Source organism: Prionailurus bengalensis, chromosome A1, assembly GCF_016509475.1.
Source record: "Prionailurus bengalensis isolate Pbe53 chromosome A1, Fcat_Pben_1.1_paternal_pri, whole genome shotgun sequence".
Lineage (NCBI taxonomy): Eukaryota > Metazoa > Chordata > Mammalia > Carnivora > Felidae > Prionailurus > Prionailurus bengalensis.
This window is the reverse complement of record NC_057343.1, coordinates 145,714,762-145,732,380: the sequence shown is the minus strand read 5'-3', so window position 1 is coordinate 145,732,380 and position 17,619 is coordinate 145,714,762. Positions and strand designations below refer to the sequence as shown.

Genomic DNA, 17,619 nt, shown 5'->3' with positions numbered 1-17,619 from the left:
CATAACCTGTTTCGAGCTGGTGTTTGGAACCACTGTCTTATTTCTTAGACACCAGTAATAAGTGTGTCTTTTAGCCTGTATCATTATCAGGTTATTCACTGATCATGGATAGTACAATTTTCATAAGACTCTGCATTAATAAATTTTTGTTGTTTTCACATTTTGCAGATTACTTTAGGTTAAAAAAATAATAATAACAAACAAAGGTTTGTCCTATCATTTGAAGATTTTCAAATATGCTTACTGAGCTGAATAAGTTTCAGAGATCTGATATTAGCTGTTTTGTATGTTGAATGTGTCCTTTTAATCTTCCTCTCAATGTTCTTTTTTTTTTTTATGAAATTTATTGACAAATTGGTTTCCATACAACACCCAGTGCTCATCCCAAAAGGTGCCCTCCTCAATACCCATCACCCACCCTCTCCTCCCTCCCACCCCCCATCAACCCTCAGTTTGTTCTCAGTTTTTAACAGTCTCTTATGCTTTGGCTCTCTCCTATTCTAACCTCTTTTTTTTTTTTCCTTCCCCTCCCCCATGGGTTCCTGTTAAGTTTCTCAGGATCCACATAAGAGTGAAACAATATGGTATCTGTCTTTCTCTGTATGGCTTATTTCACTTAGCATCACACTCTCCAGTTCCATCCACGTTGCTACAAAAGGCCATATTTCATTTTTTCTCATTGCCACGTAATATTCCATTGTGTATATAAACCACAATTTCTTTACCCATTCATCAGTTGATGGACATTTAGGCTCTTTCCATAATTTGGCTATTGTTGAGAGTGCTGCTATGAACATTGGGGTACAAGTGGCCCTATGCATCAGTACTCCTGTATCCCTTGGATAAATTCCTAGCAGTGCTATTGCTGGGTCATAGGGTAGGTCTATTTTTAATTTTCTGAGGAACCTCCACACTGCTTTCCAGAGCGGCTATACCAATTTGCATTCCCACCAACAGTGCAAGAGGGTTCCCGTTTCTCCACATCCTCTCCAGCATCTATAGTCTCCTGATTTGTTCATTTTGGCCACTCTGACTGGCGTGAGGTGATACCTGAGTGTGGTTTTGATTTGTATTTCCCTGATAAGGAGCGACGCTGAACATCTTTTCATGTGCCTGTTGGCCATCCGGATGTCTTCTTTAGAGAAGTGTCTATTCATGTTTTCTGCCCATTTCTTCACTGGGTTATTTGTTTTTCGGGTGTGGAGTTTGGTGAGCTCTTTATAGATTTTGGATACTAGCCCTTTGTCCGATATGTCATTTGCGAATATCTTTTCCCATTCCGTTGGTTGCCTTTTAGTTTTGTTGGTTGTTTCCTTTGCTGTGCAGAAGCTTTTTATCTTCATAAGGTCCCAGTAATTCACTTTTGCTTTTAATTCCCTTGCCTTTGGGGATGTGTCGAGTAAGAGATTGCTACGGCTGAGGTCAGAGAGGTCTTTTCCTGCTTTCTCCTCTAAGGTTTTGATGGTTTCCTGTCTCACATTTAGGTCCTTTATCCATTTTGAGTTTATTTTTGTGAATGGTGTGAGAAAGTGGTCTAGTTTCAACCTTCTGCATGTTGCTGTCCAGTTCTCCCAGCACCATTTGTTAAAGAGGCTGTCTTTTTTCCATTGGATGTTCTTTCCTGCTTTGTCAAAGATGAGTTGGCCATACGTTTGTGGGTCTAGTTCTGGGGTTTCTATTCTATTCCATTGGTCTATGTGTCTGTTTTTGTGCCAATACCATGCTGTCTTGATGATGACAGCTTTGTAGTAGAGGCTAAAGTCTGGGATTGTGATGCCTCCTGCTTTGGTCTTCTTCTTCAAAATTCCTTTGGCTATTCGGGGCCTTTTGTGGTTCCATATGAATTTTAGGATTGCTTGTTCTAGTTTCGAGAAGAATGCTGGTGCAATTTTGATTGGGATTGCATTGAATGTGTAGATAGCTTTGGGTAGTATTGACATTTTGACAATATTTATTTCTTCCAATCCATGAGCAGGGAATGTCTTTCCATTTCTTTAAATCTTCTTCAATTTCCTTCATAAGCTTTCTATAGTTTTCAGCATACAGATCCTTTACATCTTTGGTTAGATTTATTCCTAGGTATTTTATGCTTCTTGGTGCAATTGTGAATGGGATCAGTTTCTTTATTTGTCTTTCTGTTGCTTCATTGTTAGTGTATAAGAATGCAACTGATTTCTGTACATTGATTTTGTATCCTGCAACTTTGCTGAATTCCTGTATCAGTTCTAGCAGACTTTTGGTGGAGTCTATCGGATTTTCCATGTATAATATCATGTCATCTGCAAAAAGCGAAAGCTTGACTTCATCTTTGCCAATTTTGATGCCTTTGATTTCCTTTTGTTGTCTGATTGCTGATGCTAGAACTTCCAGCACTATGTTAAACAGCAGCGGTGAGAGTGGGCATCCTTGTCGTGTTCCTGATCTCAGGGAAAAAGCTCTCAGTTTTTCCCCGTTGAGGATGATGTTAGCTGTGGGCTTTTCATAAATGGCTTTTATGATCTTTAAGTATGTTCCTTCTATCCCGACTTTCTCAAGGGTTTTTATTAAGAAAGGGTGCTGGATTTTGTCGAAGGCCTTTTCTGCATCGATTGACAGGATCATATGGTTCTTCTCTTTTTTTTTGTTAATGTGATGTATCACGTTGATTGATTTGCGAATGTTGAACCAGCCCTGCATCCCAGGAATGAATCCCACTTGATCATGGTGAATAATTCTTTTTATATGCTGTTGAATTCGATTTGCTAGTATCTTATTGAGAATTTTTGCATCCATATTCATCAGGGATATTGGCCTGTAGTTCTCTTTTTTTACTGGGTCTCTGTCTGGTTTAGGAATCAAAGTAATACTGGCTTCATAGAATGAGTCTGGAAGTTTTCCTTCCCTTTCTATTTCTTGGAATAGCTTGAGAAGGATAGGTATTATCTCTGCTTTAAACGTCTGGTAGAACTCCCCTGGGAAGCCATCTGGTCCTGGACTCTTATTTGTTGGGAGATTTTTGATAACCGATTCAATTTCTTCGCTGGTTATGGGTCTGTTCAAGCTTTCTATTTCCTCCTGATTGAGTTTTGGAAGAATGTGGGTGTTCAGGAATTTGTCCATTTCTTCCAGGTTGTCCAATTTGTTGGCATATAATTTTTCATAGTATTCCCTGATAATTGTTTGTATCTCTGAGGGATTGGTTGTAATAATTCCATTTTCATTCATGATTTTATCTATTTGGGTCATCTCCCTTTTCTTTTTGAGAAGCCTGGCTAGAGGTTTGTCAATTTTGTTTATTTTTTCAAAAAACCAACTCTTGGTTTCGTTGATCTGCTCTACAGTTTTTTTTAGATTCTATATTGTTTATTTCTGCTCTGATCTTTATTATTTCTCTTCTTCTGCTGGGTTTAGGCTGCCTTTGCTGTTCTGCTTCTAGTTCCTTTAGGTGTGCTGTTAGATTTTGTATTTGGGATTTTTCTTGTTTCTTGAGATAGGCCTGGATTGCAATGTATTTTCCTCTCAGGACTGCCTTTGCTGCGTCCCAAAGCGTTTGGATTGTTGTATTTTCATTTTCGTTTGTTTCCATATATTTTTTAATTTCTTCTCTAATTGCCTGGTTGACCCACTCATTCGTTAGTAGGGTGTTCTTTAACCTCCATGCTTTTGGAGGTTTTCCAGACTTTTTCTGTGGTTGATTTCAAGCTTCATAGCATTGTGGTCTGAAAGTAAGCATGGTATAATTTCAATTCTTGTAAACTTATGAAGGGCTGTTTTGTGACCCAGTATATGATCTATCTTGGAGAATGTTCCATGTGCACTCGAGAAGAAAGTATATTCTGTTGCTTTGGGATGCAGAGTTCTAAATATATCTGTCAAGTCCATCTGATCCAATGTCTCATTCAGGGCCCTTGTTTCTTTATTGACCATGTGTCTAGATGATCTATCCATTTCTGTAAATGGGGTGTTAAAGTCCCCTGCAATTACCACATTCTTATCAATAAGGTTGCTTATGTTTATGAGTAATTGTTTTATATATTTGGGGGCTCCGGTATTCGGCGCATAGACATTTATAATTGTTAGCTCTTCCTGATGGATAGACCCTGTAACTATTATATAATGTCCTTCTTCATCTCTTGTTACAGCCTTTAATTTAAAGTCTAGTTTGTCTGATATAAGTATGGCTACTCCAGCTTTCTTTTGGCTTCCAGTCGCATGATAAATAGTTCTCCATCCCCTCACTCTCAATCTAAAGGTGTCCTCAGGTCTAAAATGAGTCTCTTGTAGACAGCAAATAGATGGGTCTTGTTTTTTTATCCATTCTGATACCCTATGTCTTTTGGTTGGCGCATTTAATCCATTTACATTCAGTGTTATTATAGAAAGATACGGGTTTAGAGTCATTGTGATGTCTGTATGTTTTATGCTTGTAGTGATGTCTCTGGGACTTTGTCTCACAGGGTCCCCCTTAGGATCTCTTGTAGGGCTGGTTTAGTGGTGACAAATTCCTTCAGTTTTTGTTTGTTTGGGAAGACCTTTATCTCTCCTTCTATTCTAAATGACAGACTTGCTGGATAAAGGATTCTCGGCTGCATATTTTTTCTGTCTAGCACCCTGAAAATCTCTTGCCAATTCTTTCTGGCCTGCCAAGTTTCAAAAGAGAGATCAGTCACGAGTCTTATAGGTCTCCCTTTATATGTGAGGGCACGTTTACCCCTTGCTGCTTTCAGAATTTTCTCTTTATCCTTGTATTTTGCCAGTTTCACTATGATATGTCGTGCAGAAGATCGATTCAAGTTACGTCTGAAGGGAGTTCTCTGTGCCTCTTGGATTTCAATGCCTTTTTTCCTTCCCCAGTTCAGGGAAGTTCTCAGCTATTATTTCTTCAAGTACCCCTTCAGCACCTTTCCCTCTCTCTTCCTCCTCTGGGATACCAATTATGCGTATATTATTTCTTTTTAGTGTATCACTTAGTTCTCTAATTTTCCCCTCATACTCCTGGATTTTTTTATCTCTCTTTTTCTCAGCTTCCTCTTTTTCCATAACTTTATCTTCTAGTTCACCTATTCTCTCCTCTGCCTCTTCAAGCCGAGCTGTGGTGGTTTCCATTTTGTTATGCATTTCGTTTAAAGCGTTTTTCAGCTCCTCGTGACTGTTCCTTAGTCCCTTGATCTCTGTAGCAAGAGATTCTCTGCTGTCCTGTATACTGTTTTCAAGCCCAGCGATTAATTTTATGACTATTATTCTAAATTCACTTTCTGTTATATTATTTAAATCCTTTTTGATCAGCTCATTAGCTGTTGTTATTTCCTGGAGATTCTTCTGAGGGGAATTCTTCCGCTTGGTCATTTTGGATAGTCCCTGGCGTGGTGAGGACCTGCAGGGCACTTCCCCTGTGCTGTGGTGTATAACTGGAGTTGGTGGGCGGGGCCGCAGTCAAACCTGATGTCTGCCCCCAGCCCACCGCTGGGGCCACAGTCAGACTGGTGTGTGCCTTCTCTTCCCCTCTCCTAGGGGCGGGATTCACTGTGGGGTGGTGTGGCTCGTCTGGGCTACTTGCACCCTGCCAGGCTTGTGATGCTGGGGATCTGGCGTATTAGCTGGGCTGGGTAGGCAAGGTGCACGGGGGGAGGAGGAGCAGGCTTAGATCGCTTCTCCTTAGGTGATCCACTTCAGGAGGGGCCCTGTGGCAGCGGGAGGGAGTCAGATCCACTGCCGGAGGTTTGTCTCCGCAGAAGCGCAGAGTTGGGTGTTTGCGCGGAGTGAGCAAGTTCCCTGGCAGGAACCGGTTCCCTTGGGGATTTCGGCTGGGGGATGGGCGGGGGAGATGGCGCGGTGAGCGCCTTTGTTCCCCACCAAACTGAGCTCTGTCGTCAGGGGGCTCAGCAGCTCTCCCTCCCTTTGTCCTCCAGCCTTCCCGCTTTCCGAGCAGAGCTGTTAACTTATGACCTCCCAGATGCTAAGTCGCGCTTGTTGTGGGAACACAGTCCGTCAGGCCCCTCCGCTTTTGCAAGCCAGACTCGGGGGCTCTGCTTGGCCGGCGAGCCGCCCCTCCGCCCCGGCTCCCTCCCGCCAGTCCGTGGAGCGCGCACCGCCTCGCCGCCCTTCCTACCCTCTTCCATGGGCCTCTCGTCTGCGTTTGGCTCCGGCGACTCCGTTCTGCTAATCCTCTGGCGGTTTTCTGGGTTATTTAGGCAGGTGTAGATGGAATCTAAGTGATCAGCAGGACGTGCAGTGAGCCCAGCGTCCTCCTAAGCCGCCATCTTGCTATTGTCCTCTCAATGTTCTTATATATCTTCCTCCCACACCCAAAAAGCATATACTGGTGAGCCACCATGCGATGAATAGATTGCATGGAAAACAGAAACAATAAGAGAGGTGTTGTGTAAATATTTAAATAATAATGCAGTGTCATTTTCAAATTTTAAATATTTTGAAATCAGCATTTTGAGTCAAGAATTAGACTTGGAGTTAGCTAACTTTCAAAATTGTAAATCAAGAAGTGATGCATGGGACAGTATGGAAGAAACAGGGAGCACCCTAACTGCATCAGAGATGTGCTGCTCATTTCAGGGTACCTCGGGTACCACGGGAAACATGTTAGTTACACAGGAATGAAGAAGTTTGCAAGTGCATCTTTAAATACCCTTATATAGAGAATTATTTTTTATTCTGGGATTACCAATTTCTTAATTATATATAAATTAACAGGCATCTGCTTTCACCAAATAGATTTTGGCTAAGGCTTACAAAATTTGTATAAATTTAGTTTTCTTTTTGAACCAAATCAGCATTAACATTCCTGTTTTCAAGGAACAGTTGATTATGTAGTTAATAATTTTAATAATTAATGAGCTATGAAATAATAATACACTTATTTAAATTTTACTTGAATTTTTTTTCAGGAAATGAAGTTATCTATGTTCATTTGAAAGTAGTTACTTTTCTGTATACTTGGGGAACTAACATATTCAGAGAAAAATTTATCCAAAAAAAAAAAAAAAAGAATCCTCTTTATGCTATTAACTGTGGTTCCCCAGCCCTTGGGGTTCATTGGCAAATCGAGCTCCTATGGACTTCAGAGGATCCTTGTTCTCAGATCTTCCCTGTAGGGTGCACAGCAGGACAAGATATAAGCTGTATTTCCACCAGTTCATCTACCTGTCTCTGCTTTACAGTTTAACTATATTCCAAAACAGCATATATTCTTCTGGAAATAACTCATTCATGAAATTTTAATTTTTATGACATAACTTTGTTTTAGTTAAGTCAAAATCTTCAGAGCAATTTTCTTTTAAAAATCTAGAACTTATTCAAAAACAGAATATAAAATAGAAATGGCTTAGAAAAACTCTAAAATCTGTCTTCCTTTTGAAATAACAAATAAAAAATTTTAACCTTGAAGTTGGTTTCTACAAGTCAATAAATTAGACCTTGAAAGAGTCCCTCAGTCACAGTTGCAGTGCTGTGTGAACATGCTTTATATGGCAGTGCCATTCTGTATTTCCTGTTGGTATGGAGTAGCAGATGACCTCCCACAGCTAACATTGCACAGTAATAACAAGACTAGCAAATTTAAGTAGAATATGAAGCAATATGCAGCTAACTTATTAGTGTTTGATTAGATTGCTCCTATCAGCCATTTTATCTTAAAAGAGCATTTCAAAGTAAATCTACTCAAACTAATGATAGGAAAAGACTCTAAAGCAGTTTACTTTGGGCCTTCTTTTCCTCTACAAGTGCACATTGGATTCACAAGTCCTCAGGTAGTTCTCTTGTTCCTAACTATACTTGTCAACCATCTTCCTTTTTCCCTACAGTTCATATAAACAAAAATAGTTGAAATAGTGTTACTACGTAAGCCACATGTAGAATTAAGGGTAAATATTCTCAAACAGTGACCTTTTGAAGTTTGTTTAGTAAAATCACCAAGGCAAGTTACTGTTCCATCGTTCCTGATCAGTGGGTAGGCTCTCTTCATCATGCCCCTGCTGAGAATGTTTTTTTAAACTCTATGGTTCTAGGAACTCTATAAGCTGAGGGTGGGAAATTGAATAAACATTGATTCTGAGACGAAGAAGAAAGTTGTGGTGGGTTATTTTGGGGTTTTGTTTGTTTGTTTGTTTTTTAATTTCCATTTGGGAAAGCATTAGTACTTGTCAAGGTGTAAAGAATGAACTAGGATGCACAGTAGAAGTCTAAGATTAGAATTATAAGTCTGCTTTGTCCTTAGAGATGCTGCTGTAGATTTCATTTTTGAAATACTACAATGCAAGAGGGAAATTAAAATCTTTAACAATGCCTTGTTTTCTAAATCTTGTTTACAGAATTCACCCAACAATATGAGCCTGAGTAATCAACCGGGCACTCCAAGGGATGATGGCGAAATGGGGGGAAATTTCTTAAATCCTTTTCAGAGTGAGAGTGTAAGTATTCCTTTGCCTACATTATTATGTCCAAAATTGATTTCTGAAGCTTTCCTTTTAGAATTATTCATAAAGCCATTATTATGATTATTTATCTAGAGCTCAGCAGGTTGATATTTCAAAAGTTAGAAAATTAAGTGAAATTTCTTTGGAATAATTAAAAAAATAAACTTGTTCTTTTTTTGCTCCTATTCTGTACACATAGTTACAAAAACAAAAAGTATAAAACAAATTTTCTTGTAGAGAACATCCACTATAAAGGAACAATGCTGGAAACAAGTTGCATATTGGATAGTTTTTACAAGTTTTCACATTACTAAAATGGCTTGAGTCACTGCAAAACCAGGTCTGTTCTCAGATCTAGACTCTGAATGTCCTCTGTAAGATATCTACTTCATGCACTAGACATCACTCAAGAGAAGGCCAGTATTGGTGGTCATTTAGCCTGTTATTTCCTTGTAACCTGAGCTGGACACCAGAGTCATTTTTTGAATATGATTACTGCGTTAAGCAAAGGCAGTATTCCATATCTCCATAGAAGCAGACAGGAGCAAAAAGAGAAGTAATAAAATTCATTCACTCATTTAACAATTACTGAGCACTTAAAAACAGGCCAAAGCAATATGCTACACACTGGAGAGACCAAAAAGACAATATGGTATCTTTTCTCAAGGAGTTATTACATAAAACAGTGATTTTTTTAACCTAATATTTCACACTAAAAACACCTACAGAATTTTTAAAAAATACATTTTCCCAGAACTCTCCCTAGACCTAGTGAATCAGAATTTCTAGGAGTGATACTGGATATTCTTGAAAATGAAAAAGCTTTGTCAGTGATGCTGATGTACATTCTCTACTAATAACTTCTGAATTGGAATATAGCATAAAGGATTTCAAAATCCAAACTAATTTCATCTTTATAGCATCAGTGCCCACACATATGGATTTCCATCATTAAAATCAGAGGAGAAAACTTCCCTCATTTTGCCCTAACACAACCTTCACTAGAGGTGATACTATTAGAATTTGAAACTGTGGCTAGTAACAAATATGCTTTTGCATGGAGTAGCTGCTTTGAGCCTAAGATTGGGTGTTCTGTGGGTTCTTTTACTTCTTCCTATCAACCTAACACCTCTGCGTGGGATAAGACTTTCCCTGTTTTTAGACTTTAGTTCTGTTAAAACTAGAAATAAAATTATACTAATCTTTATCTGTATAAATCTTATACTGATCTTTATCTGTACATTATTAGTGAGGACAAAGAATGTACACATAAAAATTCATATAAAAAAATCAGAAGACTAGCTTGTCATAATGCTTAGGATTATAGGAACCATTTTTTAGATACTGGTTTTCACTAGTTTGCTTCAAGACTATGGACAAAAATTAAATGGACTACCATTTTAATTAGTTAATGTTGGCTTTATCTAATTAGAAACATTTATTTCCTTTCTTGCTAATTCTTTCAGCAACAAAATGGTATAATTCAGTGAGGTATGTGATACTTAGTTTAGTCCAACATTTCTTGAGCCTCTAATATGTAACGTGCTTGGTTAAGGACAAAGTATTCTGAGATAAATATAACACATCACTAACCTCAAAGAATGCCATTTGATGGGAAGAACATGGTTAAAACTAATTAAACCCTAAGTCAGATTAATAGGTGTTATAATAGATATAAGCCAGTTTGTTTTTTAAGTATAAAGGAAATTATTAATTTGGGATTGGAGAAGAAAACTTTTTTAAAACGTCCCACATGACTGTTGTTTCGGGGACAGGGACAACAGACCTCTCCCCTCTTCTTTCCTAGATTAGTCCTTGGTGACTGCTGCCTTTTTATACATTCAGCAGAGAGGTGCCACTTTAGAGCTGGCATCAGAGAGGTCTCCTCCATGGGGATCAAAGAATCAGATATCACAGGACCTGAAAAACTTCTTTGCATGGAATAAATAAGAGCCTCACCCTTTAACCTTAACTGGACTATGCACATGCAAAACAGTCAGTCTTTTTCTAAGTATGTGCATAGGAAAGAGAGCATCTGGAGCTGGGCTCCTCCCATCCCTGACTCCTGGCCCAGCCTTACTATTCCAGAAGCCAAGAAGAAGGTAAAATGCCAGACTGCTGTATAGAGTTAGCAGAAAACAAAAGCTCCTTCCCATCCCTCCCTTCCCTCTGTCCTGTCCCCACTTGAAAAGCCCCCAAAGGAAAAACAATTGGATGATGATTGAGGAACTGTACCACTACCTAGAGACAGTGCAGCCTTGTAAGCATGTCCACACTAGCTGCTCCACTCTTTTGTCTGCCCGTTGAGGACTCTGCTGTATTATGAATGATGCAATTGTTATCCATGGCTTTCTGCATCACATCACCACACATTTTTGTTTAGACCTTTTTAAAAGTTCAAGAAATGAGGAGCAGAGAGAAAGGAAGACAAAAGACAAATCTGAGGCATTAAAGTAAATTAAAGTAAAAATAGGCTAGGTATCCAATAAGTTAGCTTTCCCATAATCAAGGAAAAATAGAACCATATAAAGAATTCAAAAAGAAATCATTTTTGAATGAATGAACATGTATGTTCTAGTGTTTTTATAATGTATATAACTCTGAAAAGCACATACTTTGGAGTAGTCTGCCTTTTGAGGATTTGTCAGTCCTATCTTGAAGTCAAACCACATAAGGAGGCCTGGAAAGAGTGAACATCTACTGAGTGCTTTTTATGTAGCAGCCACTATCCTAGTCACTTCACACATGCTACTTCATTTAATTAATATTTATAGAAACAAAATACCCAACCCAGAGTCAGAAACCTTGCAGTGCCAACATGCAACTCATAGAAATCTGAATCAAATGTTTTACTACTCAGCCTTTTTTTGGAATCCTAAACAAGACCATTATTTCAAGAAACAAACACGCCCCCTAGTGTTCAAATTCTGTAAAATGTTTGTTTTTGAAAATCTAGAATGCAAAAAGGCTTATTTCAGAAAGTAGTTTTTCATGCTTCTCCTGTAAAGAAAGCAGTTAGTCTTATTTATTGAATTAATTTAGCAGAGTATTTTACTCCATGGCAATGAACGGTAATCAATTGAGTAAAAGTGATATTAAAAATCATGGTCTCTACTAGGAATTATAAACAAGATGATAGGTCGTCTCCTATTACCCTTACTCCCCTTAGTCATTTTCTGTTATAAAGGTATCATATACATCCAAATTTTCTTTTATACAGTCACATAAACACTGAATTTATTTCACTTTAGTTCAATTCAGAGTCGCTGCACTATTCTTTATCTCTCATTAACAAAATAAAATATATCTAGATGCTTAAAAATAGAAATGATGTAAGATCTGAAGTGTTCTCGAAGTGTGTAAACAGGAATTTATGCACACTGTGCAAAGACTGAATGGGTGTTTGGTGGGTTCCATGCTTTGTGACCTGTGTATAGTAAGGGGAAAATCACAAATTCGCTAGTTTATACCAAGGCATGCCATTTCAAAATATATTTTACATAAAAAAGTAAAATCAATTAGTATACATTTGAAATTATATCTTTAGGGTTTTGTTTGTTTGTTTGTTTTTGTTAAACCAGTTAATGACTTTGTAAGAGCCATTATATCATCTGATTAAGGAGAACCAGACTCACAGAATAGTTTGGAAGCAGGGCAACCTCATATCACAGCATTTTGGCACAAACATTACAATACATCATCCCATATTGATGCAGCAGTACAATAGAAACATTGTAGTGTCGTCTCCGGACAGTACACCATGAATATTTTATGTCTCTAGATACGAGATGCCATTTAACACCTACTCTTCCTTTACTTTAGGAAAACCGTAAGCCACTTCTCTTACATGTTGAAGAATAGTAATCAATACCCGAATTCCTTTTTGCTTGCACATTCTGTGAGTCTTCCTAGAAATTTGTAATTTCCCTTATTTTACTTGGATGAAGCAGTTTCAATAAAAGCAGTAGCAGATGAGCAGTTTACAACCTCAGCAGTGCAAACAGCACATTGCCCATATGGACGCTCACACATCTATACATATCTACCAAACCAAATACACTTAGAGCATCACTTTACAGTTACTGGTACTATTCAAAAATTATATTAAATGCTTGGGACTTCTTCTGAGTTGTATTGCGTGAAGCAGATGCTTCTCTCTTTTCTGACTGAATCTAGCCCTTATTTTTTTTTAATCCTGATCATTCAGAATGTGTATGAAAAGAGATAGTTTCTAGAGTTAATTATGACTTATCTAGAAATTTTTTTTTCAGAAACTTCTTTTGAAGTGCTTTCTGAAATGCTTCAGTATCTTTTACTGTTTTTAGATGATTGCCACCATATACCCATAAAATCCTTTTTCTTAAAACAGTGATTGATGATCTTGCTATGGTTTTTAAATTTAAATTAATTAAAATAAAATTTTGATTTTAAAATTTTCAGCTCCTAAATTGCACTAGCTACAGTTTAAGAGTTCAGTAGCCATATGTGGCTAATGACTCTTACATTGAACAACAAACACAGAATAGAATGTATCCATCATCACAGAAAGTTCTGTTGAACAGCACTGATGGGATCACCACTTTTATTGTAATAGTAGCCATAGAAAGCATAGATTACACTTTCCCATGCCCACTTTGCCATATTCTCTAATTTCTTCTATTTAGTAAAAGCTTGGTATCCATGTATTTTCTTTTTTAATTCTTCCCCCTAAAGGTCATATATGAAAATGTAATTCTGTTTGTGAAAGGCTGTGGATAGTTCACTGAAGCTTGCTGTCATTATTTATAATGGGAGATTTGCACGGTATCTTCTGTTGAAATGAAGGCATATCCCCCTCTGGCACAGGGGCAAGGTGGGCTCCATTTCATCAGGTTTTGTCTGGTTGCTTTGGGATTTAGGTATTGCTTTGTTCTGCTGTGCTTTTTTGCTGCCACTATCAAGGGTGAAGACGAAGAGGTTTTTCTGTCAAACTGCATCCCCTTCTCTTTGGAAATCTCCCCCTTTTTATCACCCTACTCACAATCCAACATTAGAGTCAGTGACATATATAATTTAGCTTTCCTAAAAGGAAATTTGAGGCTATTAAGTGATTATCAAGTAGATTTTCCATGATTTGACCTGCATTTAAAGGATTAACAATCATCCCCCTATGATCCAGTCACCCGTTTTCAAGCCCACTCATCCACCTTTTCTCAGGATCAATGACGGTTTTGTCTTGAGCCTAGATTTACCCCTAATGACTTTCTGTCCAGACTTCTACCAGCTGAGCCATTCCCCAGGGCATCCTGCTTTCCCTGTAAAATCCATCCTTCTCTCAGTACACACCTTACACCTCATTTCTGGTTCCTGCAGTACCTCAGCTCATCTAGAATTTACTTCATTTGGTTTGGCCTGCTCTCTTTTTTAAAAGTTCACACTCCCCTTTCCAAGATCATTACTTTTCCTTTGGAATGCCCTACTGCCTGGAACCAATGTCCTTGACTTCACCTGCCTCTTTCCATGAGGCACAATCCTTATTAACATGTTTAAAGGAATTCTCCTTTGGCCTGGTCCTCAGCAAATATTTTTTTAACAAAACATTTAAAATATCTAAGGGTGTACATTTACATTTTCATCTAGAAACCCTGTTCATCTGGAGATCATTGCCATTTGGGAGTGGATGCCCTCCCCACATCTCAGACAGTCTGGCACTATGTTGTCCAAGATGGAACCCACCAGCTACATGGGAATATTTAAATTTAAATAAATTAATATTAAAATTACAGTTCCTCAGCCAAACTAGCCCATTTCATGTGCTCAGTGGCCATCTGTGGCTAGTGTCTTCTGTGTTGAACAGCACAGAAGAAAGTGTTGAAGAAAGTTCTGTCAGACAGTATTGCTCTGGAGCTTTTCTGTCACACACAGTCCATTCCTCAAGAATACAAGTGTAGATAGGCATAATTATCACAATAATTGCCATCTGTTCCTCTCTCAATAATTTCTGAAAGCCTCACCTTTTACCAATTGTCAGCCTCATCAAACTGAAAAGTTATGTGTAACAACAGTACCCCCTGCTCCCACCCTAAAAATATTGTGGACTGAAATTGGAACCACAGATTAGAGGAAGACACTTACATCCTTAAATGTAAATCAGACTCTTAAGTATTCTAAATACTTTATGAGAACGTCCTAGGGCCAGCTGGGAGTTGTTTTTTGTTTTGCTTTATTCTGTTTCCCTTACACTATTAATTAAACATTTACTGAACACTTTCTGTATATTCAGTAAATACATGGTTTTAAAGATTTTAGATTTAATACTCCCCAAGTTCCTTTAAGATAAATGCTATTATTAAACCCATTTCACCCATGAAGAAACTGAAGCACAAAGAGGTCAGGTAATATAGTTACTAAGTTTACATAGTTAGTAGGTAGTTAGGCTGTCCCTCATACTTATGTCATTATGGATTGGATTTACCCAGATTGCTACAAATGCCCACAAAACATGAATCTGGCTAGAAGGAAACGACTGAGGGCCTGGGTAGTTATCAGCCATCTGAGTGCAGAGAGAGAGGGAGACTGGTCGCTTTCCAGAGGAAATATTATAAATTTCAGGACCTAGTCAATTCTATATAAATTTACTCTTTTATAGCTTCTTATTTTTATGTTAAAGGCTTGAGCATAAAAGATTTCAAGACGTTAAAATCCATGGTTACTACTGTTTACCAAGAAGAACATTAGTGGTCTGTAAAAGAATTGTTGTTAAAATATGGATTCTTTTTTCTTTCTAGTACTCCCCTAGCATGACAATGAGTGTGTGATCCATTACCAAGTCTCCTCATGAAAACCACAGTGAGTCAGCCCTTCACAGAACTACTACGGAAGAAAATTATTCATCACAGTGTACAGTTAAACAAAGGAATCTCAGTCACACCAAACCAACCTTTTTATTTCCTGCTCTCTCCCCTATTTTTTGAAGAAAGCGGGTCCAAACGTGATTCAAACAACTGTACAGAGTGGCATATTAGAATTGCCCTAAACTGAACTGCAAATAATTATCTGTGTATGTATATGTGTGGGTCAGAGAATGTATTGTATATGTGTATGTTATACGGACATATGCACATACATACATTGACCCACAGGACATTGTAAAATATTATTACATGACATCTTAAGTAGAAGTAAGTAGGGACTTTTATTCCATCCTTTTTTTCACGTTTACATTTTAATTATTAAAAGTTGCTCCTGCCCCTCCCTGAACTATTTTGTGCTGTGTATATCACTGCTTTATATAAGTTATTTTTTAAGGTGAACTCAGATGTTATGGTTTTGTAAATGTCTGCAATCATGGATAGGAATAAAATTGCTTATTTGAGAGCTTTCATTAAATTGCGTCTGATGCAAGTTACCCTGTGAATCACAAAGTGTACTGTCTCAAAAAAAAAAAAAAAAGAAGAAGAAGAAGAAGAAGGTGTGTCCTCATCCTCTGTCAGATCAAACAATTTCTCAGTTACCTTTAGTGAAAAGTATTTTGTAGTTTTTATTTAGAAAAACTACTTCAACTGGGGCCCAACACCATATATTTCTGCAAGAATTGCTTTAGATGGAATTCTTGATTTGTCTTTGATGATACAGAAAATCATTAATTAGCCCCACCTGCTTAGACCATAGCAATAAAAGGACAGGGGTCGTCATATTTTTAGAAATATATTTTCTGTCTAACATGATGGAGCCCAGAAGTGATAACAAAACCATTTGCTTGAAATTGTCACTTCTCACCAGGAATAGTAGAGCTAAATTTTTAATAACATGCTAATGGAAAATGGTATCTGATTTTTACTCAGACTTCTTGTGAACATTTCCACATAGACACTGCAAAGAATATACATTCAAATGACTGAGACTTTCAGCAGAAGGGGAAAAGAGTTTTTACTGCACCCAAGGGGCTCTGAAGTGCTGCTTTTCTATCTGGGTAACTTGCTTACTAGCCGCAGAACTGACTGGTAACAGTCCCATCTGTGAATACCTCACTAGCAGCAAAGCCCCTGCTCTGTTCCCAGGATATAAGACTTTTGTTTAGAGGGAAATCATTTGTAGTAACTATATTCATCTGGCCATTGACTTCAGCAGGCTAAATCTGCATTGTGTAACTGTTCAGAAAAGAATGCATAAATGTTAAAAATTAAAGAAAAAAACAAAACACTTCCCTTACGCTAAAGCACATTGTTCTGTGGCGCTTTGCATATCTTTTGGGGGTTTTGTGTTCAGTCTTACATACAGACACCAAAATTATAATAGAAAAATGTGAAGACTTTAATTTTAGACTCCACAAGATAAGTTGGCGATCCTTTCTGTTAAAATTGTGATACAAATAACCATTGGTAAACATCAACTACATATCCAAACTCCAGAGCAAAGAATTTGAAAAAGTATTGTTTAATCGCAGGTAAGAGGAATCCTCCTTCCTTTAGGCTTATGGTCTCCAAAGTGAAAATTTAGCAGTATATTTGCTAGTTCCTTGTCCCAGATGACTTATTTCTCTCAAATCCATAATGATTTATTCCCTCTGAAAATAAGATTTTGCCTGTGCATGACAGGGATGCTGGGCAGAACTGTTGAAGGGGGAAAAAGATGCTGAATTAAATTTATGTCCCAGATTTAAACTCTAATCAAATGAGTCACCATTAATCCAACAGTGTGGGGGAGCCTAGGACTGCACACTGGAGAACAGCTTCAAGTTTTCAAGCTGCAGAGAACTTTCATGAAAAAGTCAAATTAGAAAGTCTTTAACTCAAGCCAAGGTAGTCTGAAGACACTTCGTATAGACATGTGAATTTACCAAGAATAATTTTAACTTTCACTTTTTATAATTGTGTGAACATTTTCAACCCTGCGATTATTAAGCTTAATCTTACAATGCTAGACATTTCAACGTTTTTTGACTATTCATTCCATTGTTACTGATCTTGAATTTCTTTTATTTGCCTTCTAAGAAGGTATTGTTTCTCACTATCACAAAGAATCATGAACCCAATTATACTTCTCCTTATTTCAGGGGTAATATTAGAATATAAATGGCAATATGGATTTCATTACTTCTAGCCCACTTGGTCAAAAAAAAGTAAAATTGGATTTTTCAGCATATAGCAATTTATCATAAGTATTTATTTCTTTTTCTTTCTTGGAGTCCAGATTACAAATAGCTATTGCAATTTTTTTTTAATTCCTGAAA

The 17,619-nt window shown here is 37.6% G+C and overlaps 1 protein-coding gene across 4 annotated transcripts in view; it reads left to right on the top strand.

The window, feature by feature from the left end:
• SSBP2 (single stranded DNA binding protein 2) overlaps positions 1-15,776 on the top strand; it is a 318,553-nt gene extending 302,777 nt beyond the window's left edge. For all 4 annotated transcript variants that reach the window (XM_043593182.1, XM_043593184.1, XM_043593180.1 and 1 more), the window contains 2 exons: positions 8,304-8,402; positions 15,176-15,776. In XM_043593182.1, coding sequence (XP_043449117.1) covers positions 8,304-8,402; positions 15,176-15,205 — 129 coding nt within the window. In that variant the 3' untranslated portion in view covers positions 15,206-15,776. The remainder of the gene's footprint in view (positions 1-8,303; positions 8,403-15,175) is intronic.
• The last annotated feature ends 1,843 nt before the right edge of the window (positions 15,777-17,619 follow it).